We start from the raw sequence: 15,831 nt of genomic DNA on the forward strand, positions 1-15,831 counted from the left end.
TCTGCCATTCTTCCCCCTTGGCTCCCTGCTACTCCAGACTCCTCATGCTGGAAAGGTCGGGCTGTTTTGGCTGCCCCTCCCAAGGCTTTTCCAAGAGGAAAAGGGCCAGCAGAGTTGGGTCTTCAGATTTACATGCCCAAATTCTATGGGAGAGGAGTTGCCCAGTAGAGGGCCAATGTGGCCTGTGGCAGGAGGACAGGGCTGTTTCCTAAGTATCTGCAAGGTGCCTCTGTGATACGAACGGCTTGGCAATGAAACAGGCCTGCCTTCGCCAAGCTGCTGCCCCCTGTATGCTTTAGACTGCAATTCCCATCAGCCAGTGTGGTCATATAAAGCTGGAGCTGATGGGAGTTGTAGTCCAAAACGTCTGGAGAGTTCCAGGTTTGGGAAAGGCTAGTTTAAACCATGGGTGGGGAACATTTTGGGGGTTAAGGGCTCATTTCTGTGGGGAATAATTGGGAGACACACACACTGAGAGTGGGCAGGACAAAAGGCAAAAGTGGGCTGGTTGGGGGCAGACATTTTCTCTCCCCCATTCATAAACATGCATCCATGCATCTCCTCAACTTGCAAGACATGTGATGTGTGTAATTTGCTAATAATTAGGATCTGGGTTCTGTATAGCTCCATGATCATCACATCTCTCTACCTGGCCTTCTGGACTCTCCCCAGTCCACTTCCCTCATTGACTCTGCATCTCACCCTGAGTGTTTTTGCCTAGCTGGAATGTCCCCTTGAACATTGATGGTGTCTTTTGGTTACCCGAATGGAAGACAGACTGTGTAGGAACTAGTGTTCTTTATTAAGGTAAACTTTTTCATTCGTTGCTCTATTTTGCCTCTGGTCCTGCCCAATGCTGGCATGTGGCCCTCGGGATGGTTGCCCAGAACGGAATGTGGCCCTTGGGGTAAAAAAAGAGAAAAAAAGTTTCCCCACCTCTGAACTCAGTAGCTCCTCTGCACATATGGAACACATTCTCTATGCTGGCAATGGTTTTTTGCAAAGCACTTTCCCAGCATGAAGAGAGGGATGCTATTTTGGAAGAAGTGAGCAGACATAAAAGAGAGCAGGAGACAGATAAAAGGAGGGAGGTGAGTGAGGGGCTCTGGATTGGGGTTCAGAATATCTAAAGGGCTGTCCCATGGAAGACAGAACAAGCTTGTTTTCTGCTGCTCCAGAGAGGAGGACCCAAACCACTGGAATCAAATGAAAATGCATTCTCACAAGAGAAAGGACCCCAAACTGTACTGAGGTTAGGAATCCAGCAAATCTCAAGGAGAACTATGCTTAGAAAAAGCTACAGCCAGGGAGCCTCCTGCTGTTAATCTTTCTCCCATCAGCCTCAGCCAGCTTGACTAAGGAGTTTTAGTCCAGAAGTACCTGATAGGCTTGGAATGTCTCCCACCTGAAAGCTTAAGAGTGCTGCTGCCAGCCAGTGTTGACAATTCTGAGTTAGATGGACTCAGTAAAAGGCAGTTTCCTATGTAATGGGCCAGTCACTGGGAATAGCTTTTACCAACAAAACTGAGCTCTGGGTTAGAAGGCTTCCAGGACATATCGCTACTACAGGCGAATATCTCCAGTGATCCCAAGTTTTGTGGGTCTCTCATCCAACTTCCACGCCCTACTGGTACTTTGGCCTACTTTGAATTGGGAGTAATGTTGAAGCATGGCTGCTTGGACATTTGCTGGTCCAATTCACAGGTGTCCTGGGAGATCTCTCCCACTTTCAGGTACAGACAAGATCCAAAAATACAGTTATTTACACACGCAGAGCACAAGATTGTAAGATGTTAACTCCAGTGCTATTTAAACAGGGTGGCAGGTGGGGGGAGGGGAACCCAACAACAACACAAAACAACACAATACCAAGGTTTGTACTACAATAAAAAGAAGATAGCCCTTCTCAAAGTTATTCAATAAATAGTAAAACTAGAAAATCAATTGCTTCTTTAAAAAAATTCAGCATAGGAATAAAACCAGCCACTCTGTGAAAGTGTTTCACTAATTCCGCTTAGAATTTCTAACTGGGCCAGGGCAGGTAGGTGGTTTTTTTGAGGGGTTGGGGGTAGTTGGGAAATACTAGGGACAAAAGAGTTGGGGAGGTAAAGAATAAACTCTGTTCCAGAGGTTGGCATTGGGCCTTTTGAACGGCAGGATTGCAGGACGGGAAATCGGGTTGCCAACTGACCTCGTGCGCTCCTGTCAGCAGCCTGCTCCAGAGATGTCAGCAGGTGAAGCACTTTAAAACCTTGACGGAAGCACCATCACGAGCTAAGGCCTGCAGATCAAGTTGCTATCCAGGGCAGAACAGCAAGGGCTAGTCGAAAAGTTGGCAACCCCATGGCTGCCCACCTTCAATGCTACTGCTGCTGTTTCCAGGACAGAGAAAGGAGCTGCTTCCCCCAGTGGGTGGGTGAGGGGAGCCTTGGGAAAGCAAAGGCCTTGACGACCATTTGATTGTCTGCAGCCAGTCAAGTGAAGATTTGAACTGATTTCCATTTTGTAGAGAACACTTGGTGGGGGGCAGGTTGTGTGGAGGGTGGGGCCCCTTAGGATGTAAAACCTACCAGAAAGCTTAACTTTGCTTTGTGGGCAGGCCAGCCTTCACTACAACTTCCATCAGGCCCAGTTAGCACAGCCTGATGGAGGTTGGTAGTCCAAATAATCTGGAGGGCACTGGGTTGGTGACGACTGGGGCAGATCACTGGGGGTGGAACTAAGGGCCAGAGAAGCTTTCCTAGTGGAATGTAGCAAAGACAAGCCAATGGTAAACAAGGCAGCCCCAAATCATTTCAGCCCCACCACCCGCAAACATCCATTGGGAACTGCCCTTGTCTGGGGGAGGCTTGTGCGTATAGTTCTATAATCTAGCACCCACGTTAGAAAAGGATGGTGAGCCCACCCCTTGCAGGCAATGAGCTGTCAATAAATATCCACAAGGAACAGCCGACCTGCGCACAGTCTGAGTGAAACACCATCACTGCCTGCCCAGTGCAGACCTTCCGGGCCTTGCCTGCTCCAAGCAAGCAGCCCACACTGAGATAGAGAGATAGAGAGAGAGAGAGCACACCTGTGCCTCCCTCGGAAGGACGCTTGTGCAGAAGTCACAACCTGGAAAGGAAAGTGGCAGCTCCTTCTCATGAGACATTGCCACAAAGGTCAACTGTGTGTGGTCAGCCTTTCAAAGAAGTGGAAACTAAGCTCTGCAAATCTTCCCAAAGATCATAGGGGGTTGGACTAGATGATCCTCGGGGGTGGTCCCCTTCAAACTCCACAATTCTATGAAATCATTATTTTTTTCAGGGACAAACACTTCTGTCGCCAGCAAAAGGACTGTGGCACGGAAGGGTTGTTTTCTGGCCTCCCGAAGTCCAGCGAGAGAAGGTTTTGCCAGGCTGTTCTGCAGAAAGTCCTGGGTCAGCAGCAACAAGCCCCACCTGCCCCCGCAAGGAAACCCATGTGGCTTTTTTCCTCTGCTGCACAACCTGGTGCTTTGGCTACCATTCGGGAAGACTTCTTTTCTGTCCGCCTGAAAGTTCTCCCCTTTGGACTCGTAGCCACGGTCCCAACGGAAGAGAGGGAAAGGGCAACCCACCTGGCCGTCCGTTTAAAAAACTCACCAGGATGGCGAAGAAGTGTGCATTCCTGTGGGGGGTGGGGGAATCTCTTGATATATAGAATATGCACAAGCAATATTATATATTTAAAATAGTTTTAACAATATATAGCTAGTCCTCCCCCTCACATCCAGGCTCTTCCTTCCATCCAGTGCCTGGTAGGAGTTTGCCTGCTTGGCTGAAGTTTCTTCCAGGCTGACAGGGCTCAGATCCTCTGCTATGAACATCCTCCATGGGGGCAGCCTCTGTGCAAATGTCGGACTCTCCCCCCGTAGCTGAAAAGCTGTCCCCAAACCCTTTCCGGAAAGGCGGGAGCAGGCACTGGACCACAAAATCTTCGGTGCTGAGCAACAGCACTTGTGGGCTGAGCTGGCCCTCTGCCCGGGTCTCTCCCTCCACCCAGGGCTGCATCACTGTGAAGCCGAGCTGGAGTCCTTGCTGTCGTTCTTCCCGCTTTTGGGAGCATTTGGCTTCAACAAGATGAAACGGTTCAAGAGGTCAGTCTCTGAGCTGGCCTGGGGCCCCGAGTACGAGTCACCTGTGGGCAGAGAGCAGACCTCGTCTCTGTTTGGAGAAATGCATTGGTGTTAAGAAGAAGGACATGAGAAGAGCCTGCTGGATCAGGCCCACAGCCCGTCTAGTCCAGCATCCTGTCCTCACAGCGGCTGATCTGTGTGAAGCCAGCAAGCAGGATTCAAAGACAGGAGCACTTTCCTCTCCTGTGGCTTGCAGCAACTGGGATGCAGAAGCATCGCTGCCTCTGACTGGAGGCAGAGCATAGCTATCGCAACTAGTAGCATCAATAGCCTTCTCCTCCACGAATGTGCCCAGTGCTCCTTTAAAGCCATCTAAGTTGGTGGCCATCACTGCCTCCTGTGGGAGTGAGTTCCAGAGGTTAACTATGAGCTATGTGAAGAAGTTCTTTTAACATTCAGTTTCCCTTTGTCCACTTTTTCACACTTGCTCCCTTCGCTACTCATCTTTTGCCTTTACTAAAAGAAAGCCCCAAATATTGTAAACTTTCCTCATAGATGAGTTGCTCCATTCCCTTCATCATGTTAGTTGCCCTTCTCTGTCTGTTCATTTTCTAAAACTCTGCAACATCCTCTTTCAGATGAGGCTACCAGAACCGCACAAAGCATTCCAGGTGCAAGTTGTGCCCTAGATTTGTACAGCAAATGATGATGGAAGTGAATCTGATCAACAAACCCATGTATGTTCTGACACAGGGGTTTCAATTTGACTGACAGGTCAGGCTATTTGGCATAGCGTAAGCTGTGACCCCGGAAGCCCCTGGCTTGAATCTCAGCTCTGCCATGAATATTGGCTTATCTTACAGGCTCATTGCAAAAGTATCTGAGATGCAGATAATGTTAGTCCTATTCAGAGGAGACCCAGTCAAATTAGCAGGGGTGACTTAACTTAGGTTCATTCATTTCAGTGGATCTGAGGCATTCAGAATGCTTCTGCATGTGCTGCATAACTTTCAATTTTTATGATTACTCATTATATTGTCATTTTAACCAGCCTTAGTCAACCTGGTGCCCTCCGACTGTTTCAGCCATGCTAGATGGGGCTGATGGGAGTTTTAAACACAGGCCATCTTTGATTCCTTTTTGTTGGTGTATTCTAATATTCTAAAAGAATTATGGTGTACACTTGCAAAACTGTCCAGGGAATTGTGGGCTAGAGAAGCACTACAGTATGTCATAGATGAATCGACCCACAAGATAGAGCACCGTTTTGGCTGAAGGACGGCACAGAAACATCCCAAATAAAGACACAAATCCACTGGGCACAATCTTGCCAAAGTTTAAGCACTTTTTTTCAGTCCCATTGATTTCAAGAGAGAGAGAGAGAGAGAGATTGAGAGATGAGCTCAAGGCCCCCTGTGCAAATCAATAGGGCTTAAAAGTGCTTAACTTTCTTTGGATTGTGGCCATGGTGTTTTAAGATGCCAATACAATATCTAACGTAACTGACGGCAGAGCAGCATCAAAACATGACATTAAATGAGGGTTGCCCTGTCAGCTTTCTGATATGTAGAGGCATCCTAAATCCAGAAAAATCTCATTTGGCCATGAAAGTCACTGGGTGACCTTGAGCCAGCCACCGTCTTCCCTCAGCCTGACCTACCTCACAGGGTTCTTGTTGGGAGATTAAATGAGGAGGCAGAGAACCATGTATGCCAACCTTGAGCAACTCAGAACGACAAATGAAATGAATCAATGAATGGATACTATGCTGTATTGTTTATCTATGCTCTTCAATTATCTTTTTTTCTTAAATTGTTGAAATTGTGTCCGTTGCATACTTATACTTGGAACTGCTTTCATATCTATTGATACTAAGCAGGCTACAAATGACTTAAATAAGAAACATGGCTTAGTGTACAATCCTATATGTCTCCACTGAGGTGAGCCATTCACAGTCTGGCAGGACTTATTCCCAGGTACACCTGTGTGGCCAGGGTAGGCAGCCTGTGTCTTTTTTGGGGTTGCTGAACTCCCATCAGCCCCCAAAGCCACCCTAGACAATAGTTAGGGATGATGTGCATTGTATGCTAGGAACATCTGGAAGGCCACAGGTCAACCAAGATTGCAGCCTTATTTTACCTCTCTGCTTTCTTAGCTTCATATCCTGCCCTTCCACCGAAAGGGAGCCAGAGTGATTAACATAAAAGAACCCAAATAACATTAAAAATGTTAATCAGAGCTAATTTTAAAAATGGCACCAGTTAATACCATTAAAGTTTTAAAAGGTGCAGGATGATTAGAGCAAAGCTGCCTTTCAGTGAAAACCTATTTACAAAAAGGTCCAAGCTCAGCATTACAGATTTCAGGATCTACTCCAGATCACCACCAGAAGCAAAATTATTGTGCTGTTTTGCATGATGAAGAGCCCTGGAGGAAAGAAGTTACCGTATTTTTTGCTCTATAACACGCACCTGACCATAACACGCACATAGTTTTTAGAGGTGGAAAACAAGAAAAAAATTATTCTAAACGAAACAGTGGATGTATGATTTTTGTGGTTCATGCTGTGGCCACAGACATGTGATCTGACGGTGAGTTTGGGGTATCCCAATGCAAAACTTCTGAGGATCCATGTGGATCCGTGCTTTGTAACCACGTTTTAAGTGGGGAGGGAAGGAAAAGCACTCAAGGGACAAGGAGCACACGTGGGGTGTGTGGAGAAGGATGCTGCTAATAATGCAGAAGAGGGGTATAAGGGGAGAAGGCTCCTCTCCTCTTTGCTCCTTTAAAGCAAGCAGGCTCTCTGTCCCTCTCTCCTCCCCACTCAGCGGCTCTTCTCCCGCTTTGCTGTTTCAAAGCGAGCCACGGAGGAGGGAAGGAAGGGGAACCATGGATCCTCTGCTCACGACTGCAGCAGATCCCCCCACCATCCGTAGGCATTCGCTCCATAACACGCACAGACATTTCTCCTTACTTTCTAGGAGGAAAAAAGTGAGTGTTATGGAGCAAAAAATACGGTAAGTTCCTTGAAAGCAAGGGAAGCAGGCTCTGATTCAACATGACACATGTAGAGCCCTTTTCAAAAAAGTGAAACTCCAACCACCAGCGATTTTGTAAGATCTCGAGAAAGCGAGATCTTAACTTTTTAAAAAGGGGCAGCTTTAATCCAGGGATCACCAGTTGGCAGCCGAAAGGCTGGATCTGGCCTGCAAATCCATTTTAATCTACACACACACACAAACACACACACACCCGGAAGCCACTGTACCAAATTTGAATCGCAAACCCTGAACACCAGCTGCAGCTCTGTTAGCACACCCTGCGAATCTTTAGGGTCACAGAACAGAGACATAATGTAACAAGGTGAAGAAGAAGAAGAGTTTGGATTTGATATCCCACCTTTCACTCCCTTTAAGGAGTCTCAAAGCGGCTAACATTCTCCTTTCCCTTCCTCCCCCACGACAAACACTCTGTGAGGTGAGTGGGGCTGAGAAACTTCAAAGAAGTGTGACTGGCCCAAGGTCACCCAGCAGCTGCATGTGGAGGAGCGGAGACGCGAACCCGGATCCCCAGATTACAAGACTACCGCTCTTAACCACTGCACCACACTGGCTCCTTGTTGGAGCCAATGCAGGAGCTGGATTTTGGGAGATTTTCTTTTGGGGATGGGTGGGGAAGAGATAAGGAGAAACAGCTGACTCCCTGCACCCCCACCCCAAAGCCTACACTTTCCAGAAACACACAAGTGCCTACAGATTTTGGGGGTGGGGGTGGGAGACAACAGGACAACTGAATTCTGTGGGAAGCCTAGATTCGCCCCCCCACTATAGAGCAGAAACTCACCACTGTAGTTTGAGGATTCGGCAATGTTCTGCGAGCCGGTGATGTGGTGCCAGTAGGCGCTGCGTGGCAACATGGTGGTTGGTGTGCAGGGGTAAGAGTAATGCTCTGTGCCCTTGTTCAACAGCTGGAAAAGAGGAGGGGGAGTATAGATTTTAGGAATCAGAGTTGTGCACAGGGGAGAGATAGAATGGCAGGTAAGGAATGCTGCAGTCTGGGAAGAGTTGAGATAATAATACGGCCAACATTGGCAGGGGGTGGAAGCTGGAACAAATTACTGGGGTCTGGAAGGTGGTCCAGAACCCAATTATCTTTCATATGTTTTGTGCAGGGACAGCCCATCCCGTTTCGCTGCCTGAGGCAAAATGGAAAGGTGCCGCCCCTCTCAAAACCTCACGAGACCCCAGGGGTGGGGGCACAGTCTTGCCAAGCTGGCCCCTCCAGTTGTTTTGGACTGCAATTTGACCAGCTCATGGGATTTGTAGTCCAGGGGTCCCTTTACCTTTTACATCTGGAGGGCACCAGGCTGGCAAAGTCATTTAAGGCACTACGGGACAGCTTTAAACTGCCATGGCTCCTCCCACAAGAAGTCTGAGAGCTGTAGTTTGTAAAAAGGGAAGAGAGTTGCTAGGACATCCGTGATCCCCTCCCAGAGCTATAATTCTCAGAGTAGTTTAACAATCGATCCCTGTTCAAAGGAACTGTCTGGGAATTGTAGCTCTGAGAGGGGAATAAGGGTCTCCTAACAATTCTCAGCACCCTCAACAAACTGCAGCTGTTTAGAGAGGCAGGATACTGCTTTAATGCATGCGGTGAATGTGGACTAACTGAACTTAAGTATTTGGGCTGATGTTTTAAAGGTGTCACAAGAGTCAAGGAATCTCTCCAGGTATCCCCTCAACTGCCGCCTGGGGGCAACCATTCCTGCAGCGGAGAGCTGGGAAGCAGAGCTCAGGCCAGCCACTAGCCCCACCAGGCCTCCTCTCCCTTCAACGGTCACCAGGGGGCAGCCATTCCACCAAGCTGCCTCAGTGGGGAGAGATGGGAAGAAGGTGGCTTGTTCCATCAGCTTTCATCCAGTTCCTGGAACTGTTTAGAAATTGGTGCCTGAATTTCTGATTTGGAATTTCCTCTTCCTCTTCCTTTCCCTTCATTCTTTTAGCTTGTTAAGCACATGGGTAGGGAATGCACAGAAACTGCTCTGGGAGCCTGTGTGGCCAAGGGGCAAGCACAAATGCTCCAAAATAAAACAACCCAACCAACCAACCTCCCTTTCACACTTGCCTCTGTGCTGCAGCATGCTGAATGTGTACAGGTCTGTTCTTGCAAAGCACCAGCTGTTTTGGAGACACCCACTTCCATATCCCCCGTGCCAAGGGATGGCTAGAGGCAATGAAAGCCCCCTACATCCCACATCCACCTCCCCTCCAGCCATGAGCTCACCCTCACATTCTTCTCCATCTCCAGAAGGACGCGCTTGTGCTGTTCAGCAATGGCTAAGGTGGCGCTGTGCACCCTCTGGTAGATCTGCTCACCCTCCTGGGTCTGAAAGGTATACAGGCCTTCGCCGGCGTCACACATCCTGCTAAGCAAAAGGGCGGCGACAGAGAGCAAGAGGTCAAAAGCGGGACCCCAGTGAAGGGGTGCACAAACCTCATACCGGCTGCTTCCACCCCATTGGTGCTGTTCATACTGTAGTTGTCCTGTCTCCCGAACTCACACTTGCACCGTTTACACCTCACTCCTGCATGGACTTCACAAACATGTATGCTTACATCCCTTTCTCTCTGCCCCACTTAAAAATCCAGTACAAGAGCTTCACAAATACATTTTGTTTTTTTGTTTTGTTTTTGTGTTTGCTTACAGTTTTTTTTAATCCCACTCTTCAGATGGAAAAGGATTGCGGAGCTGCTTACAAATGCCAGTGCTAAGAGAGGCTCTGTTTTCAGGCTTGCAATCAAAAAGACATGGCACAAAAGGAAGGAGGATTGGGAGGGAGGAGGAAAAACACTTAGGAGCTATTTCTTAGTTACAGAGTTCTTGTAATGACCAGGCAGAATAGAAAGATTTCAAGTATGGAAGGAGCCAAAGGGATGCGCTTTAAGGGCTTGTGAGACTGTGGTAGTTTGCCAGAGCTCTCCTGTGCTCTGCTGAAGTTCGGTGCCTGCAACCAAAAGGTCCTTCCTACAAAGTGCCTTCTGAGCCCAAGCAACTGGTCCACGCCTGCCTGCTTCCACCAGCTCATCAACTCTGACAGGGCTACAATCCATTCCTTACCCATATGACAAGTGTGTGGAGCATGGAGTTGTGACCCTGTGTAACACACACAGGCTGCAACGAAGGTGCCCACTAATGCACCCCCAGAAAAGAGGCCACAGGAATGGCACATACTAACTTTTACATGCAAAGGTAGAATTAAGCAGAAATATATTTCATCTCACCCTACTGTAGAAGACAGTGACCTGGTGATCTGCTTAGTCTGCAGACCAGGGGCTTACTGGTCTCTCGGGTTCTCTCATCATAAAACTGGGCTTGGACCAGGTAGTCATGCAAGTAGAGGATGTTTCTAAACAGAGGACTGTCCTTTAAATTAGGACACAAGGCCACCCTACATCCACTGTAATCCAAACACAGTCCCATAGCAAACACTGCTCAGTGCTTTCTGAAACTGTAACTAAAACAATTCATTTGTTGTTACTTCTTAGAACTCGGACTTAGAAGCCAGACGATAGATTGCGCAAACGGGCAGGCTCTCAGATAGGAAATTGCACCTACTCAGCTCCTCCTTGGTCATTCTGCTGCCAAGCTAAACTAAGCTAAACCATGGTTTTGCTTAGCATATTGTCCGAATCTTGGCTCAGTTCCAGTTCTCCCCGACAAACGAGCTGTAAACCACACGGCAAACTTTGGTTACAGCTCATAGTTTGGCCAGAGAGAGCTAAACCACAAGTGTGTGTTCAGACAACACAACCTTGAACTCAGACAGGCTAATCCAACAATGGTTTGGTGCAATGCAGCAGCAGCAAAAATGGCCGGGGAGGAACCAACAATCTGGCTGCAATCTCCTTTGTAGAAGTCCACACCTTTGCTCATCCATACTAAACCATGGCTTGGCTGAATGTTTCATGCAAAATGGGCCACAGGCTATTTGAAGACCCAAGGACAGCTGAAATTATTTTATGAAGTTGATTTGGGGTTGTTTATATAGACTGGTGATAGTAGAGTCCACCCTTTTTTGAGCCTGGTGCAGTTTCCACCAAGGCTGGGAGACTGGGAGAATCTTGAAGGCTCACTCAGTTGCTCCTTTGACCCTGCCCCCTCTTGTGAAAGCATTGCTCCTCTTCTGTTTCGGAGCTAACTATAGTTAGCACTACATCTGCCCCAGCATCTTCCCTAACCATAATCAGCATCAAACAACCGTTTGCAAATATGATTAGAAGCAGATTTGCAAATTGTGTGGCTTGGGCTAAGCATGATTAGCATTGACATCGGCACAGAGTATGGCTTGCTCTGAGGCAAACAGCTCCACTGAGCTGTATGTGCAAAGAACTGCAGCCTAGCATTTGCCCAAAGGTGCCCAGGGAGTCTGAAGGCCTCTCCAGACAACCTCTTTATTGAGCACTCATCCCAATTTGCTTGCACAAAGCTTATTTAGAGATTAGATTATATCGAACCTTTTTTGAGCTTTCCTTCTGATTTGTTTGCGGCGAGGTTATATGAAAATGAATATTCATTCTGACTTGCTTGTGGGGTTTTTACACGCCTTTCCAGTAGTCATCCATTCTCCCCACACTATTCAATGCACTTCCCCATCACTTTCCAAACAGTGCTAAGACTGTTTTTGACCAGACAGACGTTTATAAAATTATGCATGGCATGGAGAAAGTGAGTAGAGAAAAGTTTTCCTTCCTGTCTCATAACACTAGAATTCATGGACATCCAGATCCGCAGCAGATAAAACAAACTACGTCTTCACAGTGTTAAACTATGGAACTCACTCCTGCAGGAGGCAGTAATGGCCACCAATTTTGGTGGCTTTAAAAGGGAATTGGACAAATTCACGGCAGAAAAGGCTATCAGTGGCTACTAGCCACAATGGTGGACTTCCTCCACTGTTAACGGCTGCATGTCTGATACCAGCTGCTGGAAACTTAGGAGGGAAGAGGGCTCTTGTGCACAAATCCTGCTTGTGGGTTTCTCACAGGCATCTGGTTGGCCACTGTGGGAACAGGATGCTGGACTAGATGGGCCATTGGCCTGATCCTCCAGGCTGCTTTGATTTTCTTATGCCCCCCCCCTTTTTAAGTGGATTTGTTGTGCTAGGGTGGCGGAACACTTTAATGCATTTTAAACATGCAAACCTATAGTTCTGGTATGTACTCGATTCCTTCCTGCAAAGCAGTCATGGAGCATGTGCCCGTACTGCTCTGGGCACAAGGCGCACCATGGCCGAGGAGGGTGGATGGCAGCATTGCCGTCTAGTCTCCTGCTCTCCTCCCCACTGAGCTATGGCCAGGAATAAGTGCTGCAGCTAAGGCACAGTTCCTTCTCACTCTGAACCAGGCTCTAATGAAGGAGCCTGCTGTGGGGGAGCCTGCTTGCGCCCCCTCACAAAATTGTGCCCGGGGCCGCAGCCCCCACCCACACTATGCCTCTGCTGCAAAGTCCCAACAGTCTGGAGGCACTCTGATGCAACAGTATTGCACCTGGAGAAATCTTTTGAATGGGTTGTGAATTATCCCTCTATGGCAAAGATCTGAGATCCTCCCACAGCGGGAAAGAAAGAGGTGAATGGGACCTCTGCCTGGCTTGGGAGTTTTTCATCCTTATGGTATAGTGGGTGGGTTATTCCCCTTCTCCCCCACTACCCTGCCAAAGAAACAAACAGCTTTATTGTCAGAACAGGCTGTTCCACAGCCTCAGAGCAGGGTGGGACGGGGCTTGTTGGAAGAGTTCCTCTAATCTCTCTATAAAAGCCAGGCATAATGAGTCAGTGAAGGTCTGGGATAAAAGGGAAAGATCAAATTTCTTTCCTTTGTAGATGGTAATTAGCTGGAGTCGCTAAGAGGTGCAGACTGGGATGGTCTAAATCAATTTGCAAAGTTCACAAGGTAGGGAAAAGTCCGAGTGTTTCTGGGAAAAGGCTTTTTGGGGTTTAAAATCCTGCCATGGAGCGAGATGAGCAAACAACTGGGCTTCATTGCATGGCTGTAGTGGGGACTGCAGGGCTGTTCCCCCTGCCCCAACCCACAATCACTGCATGTGAAAATCCATCCATATGGATTCCTGTCTGGCTGCACAGAGCACCTCTGGGAAGCAAAGTCCATACGGGGCTTGGGGGACATAGGAATCTGCTTTACACATTGGCCCCGTCTAGATCAGTATTGCTGGCACTTACTGGCAACAGCTTTCTTGTGTTTCAGATCTTTCCCATCCCAATTAGAGAAGCCAGGGCTTAAACCTGGATCTTCTGCCACACCATCCAGTCAATTGGCATGGCCAAGGGAGTGGAGGGGATGTGGAAGAGCAAGTCTTCTCTACATGCATTCAGAAAGCACATGTGAGGCACAACTTGGGGAGTGGAGTGTGCCCACTGCACCCCTGACCTGAAGCACCCCTAACCCTAACCCTGAAGCATCAGGAAGTTCTGAAGGGGCTATGTGTGTTTGGATGTATGTGCTTAGAAGGCTTTTCAAGGTGGGCTTCCAGGTTGTGGCGAGACTTCAGTGTGTTCATCCAAGACCACAGAGAACTTCTCTTCCGACCTTCCTGTTCATCGTGGGAAGTCCAGGGTGGATGGTTGCAGTGGGTATGCCCAGCACACACAGGGACACAGGGCTGGTCCGCATGCCGTCCATCTGTCCATCTTTTAGGGAACCTCTATTCCCCTCACAGAGCTACAGTTCTCGGAATGGATTAATGGTCAACCCCTCTTCGCAAGGAACTCTGGAAATTGTAGCTCTGTGCAGGTAAGGAGGCAGGCAGGTGGGGACTGGCTGACGGGAGATGGAGGTTGCTGAGGCAATGCCCCATTCATCCAAATGGACCAGCCTTCACTATGCACTTGGGTGGGTGGGTGGAAATCCACATAGACTTGACTTCTTCCTTTTCCCCCTGCTTTCCTTTTAGTACAGTAAGTCCTGCCAGCCTCTCCCGAGGCTTTATGGAGATCTTGATTATGTGCCCGCAAAATATCCATGTGGAAAACATCAGCTTGGAAAATGCATTTGGAATAGATTCAGTGTTTGGGGGATTTCCCTCTCAGAAAATCCTTGGGGAAAGCTGAAATCATGGGAAGACCTAACCCACTCCGAATGCTGCCCAACCAGCCCCTCAGCGCCCTCCAGCCTTCCCTGTGGCCAATTCCCTTCCCTTTCCAGCGGCAGTGGCCTAGTGGGTGGAGGCAAGTTGAAGGGAGAGAGAGGACTGCTCTTTGGGTTTCTTTTAGGCCCCAAAGCAGCCTTCCCCAATCCAGATGTTTTGGATTGCATCTCTCATGTGTCTCATCAGTCCCACCCAGTTGCAAAGCCCAGCAACAACACTAACTGAAATAAGCATGCCCTTAGCAGCTCCAGAGAACTACATGTGGTAACAATCCGCTGTCTGCCTCATTTTTATAACTGCTACCACCTTATATCCATTTCTGACCGGTTTCAGTCTCAGCAGGTCATTATAAGAACTTTGTAAGGAGTGGTGCCTGGATTTTTTCCCCCCTTCTCCCTCCCCAGCACTCTTTACTTTTGTATCCTGCCTTTCAGATTGCAAAAGCCTTGCATTTTGTTGATCTGCAAGCAATTCTGAGAGCCTCTTTTTGCTAAGGCATGGGGTACAAACCTTGAAAAGAAACAAATAAATAATAAATCCCGCCTCTTTCACAAAAATCTCGACATTTTTCCTTACAGGTAGGTTAAGCTGAAATATTGTGGATGACCCTAGGTCATCTAATGTGATGTGCTTCACAGCGCCAATTCTCAGTGGTTATGGCCACTGTGCAGAGCTTGACTGATACTTTAAATTATTCCCAAGTTTCAGAACACACACACTCCCACAACCAGCACAGCACTGCAAGCCCTCTGGGTCACACGTCCCTGCATGCATACCGGCCAGCCTCAAAGGTGAACCGCGTGGCATCTCGCCCGTAGCGTCGCAGCGAGCACAGGGGCCAGGAGACGAGCTTGACGCGGGGGTTGTGCATGTCCCAGAGGTAAATGTTCTCGTGTGTGATCTGCAACTTGCACTCGCCGTAGATGTCCAGGTTGGGGCAGGGCAGGAGGAAGACGTTGAAGCGATCTGCAGGGGAGAAAGGGGCGCTGCTGAGCCAGGCTTGCTGGCACTTTCTCTCCTTCACACCACCCCTTTGGCACCCTCCAATCTGTCTCCTTCCCAAGATTTTGCTTGAGCAACAGCAAAACTCACCAGTCTGCCACCTCTTGGGCTGGATGTTTGTGGCTCCAATTAGCTGCCTCCTAAGCCTAGCTGTAGCCTCGCCATGTACTCCCTGGCCACAGTCTGCAGCTTAAACCCCAACACCGCCTCTGTCTCACACTTCGACAGAGCTGCTGTTCGCTGCGTCCCCATGCCCTGGCTCAGTGTCCAGGGCTTCCTCCAGGTATTGCTGCTCTTGCCCTGGGCAGCAGTGCCTGCGATGTCCATCTCAAGGAGCTGCCCTCTGCACTGCCACGCCTGGCTCCCTGCTTGTGGAATGCTCTCCCAAGAGGGACTCACCTGGTGGCACCATTGCATAGCTTTAGGCACCAGGTAAATACATTTCTTTCCCCCCAGACTTTTGGCTATCTGGGGCCTCCTACGGCAGGTGAGATTTTTCAGTCCTGCCTTTAAAAAAATGTGGATGAGTTTTAGATCTTCCTCTGTTTCATTTTAGGCTGGTTTCAAAG

General features: G+C 48.6%; 1 protein-coding gene across 3 annotated transcripts in view; it reads right to left on the reverse strand.

The window, feature by feature from the left end:
• Nucleotides 1-1,027: 1,027 nt before the first annotated feature.
• The window catches only part of DOK4 (docking protein 4), a 37,107-nt gene continuing 22,303 nt past the window's right edge, over nt 1,028-15,831 (reverse strand). The window contains exons 5-8 of one of the 3 annotated variants that reach the window (XM_081922725.1): nt 15,037-15,226; nt 9,380-9,521; nt 7,940-8,063; nt 1,028-4,184 (exon numbers count right to left, since the gene is read on the reverse strand). In XM_081922725.1, coding sequence (XP_081778851.1) covers nt 4,111-4,184; nt 7,940-8,063; nt 9,380-9,521; nt 15,037-15,226 — 530 coding nt within the window. In that variant the 3' untranslated portion in view covers nt 1,028-4,110. The remainder of the gene's footprint in view (nt 4,185-7,939; nt 8,064-9,379; nt 9,522-15,036; nt 15,227-15,831) is intronic. The other 2 variants (XM_081922724.1, XM_081922723.1) reach the window with 2 other exon arrangements.

This window comes from Podarcis melisellensis, assembly GCF_964234715.1.
Source record: "Podarcis melisellensis genome assembly, chromosome: 8".
Taxonomy (NCBI): Eukaryota; Metazoa; Chordata; class Lepidosauria; order Squamata; family Lacertidae; genus Podarcis; species Podarcis melisellensis.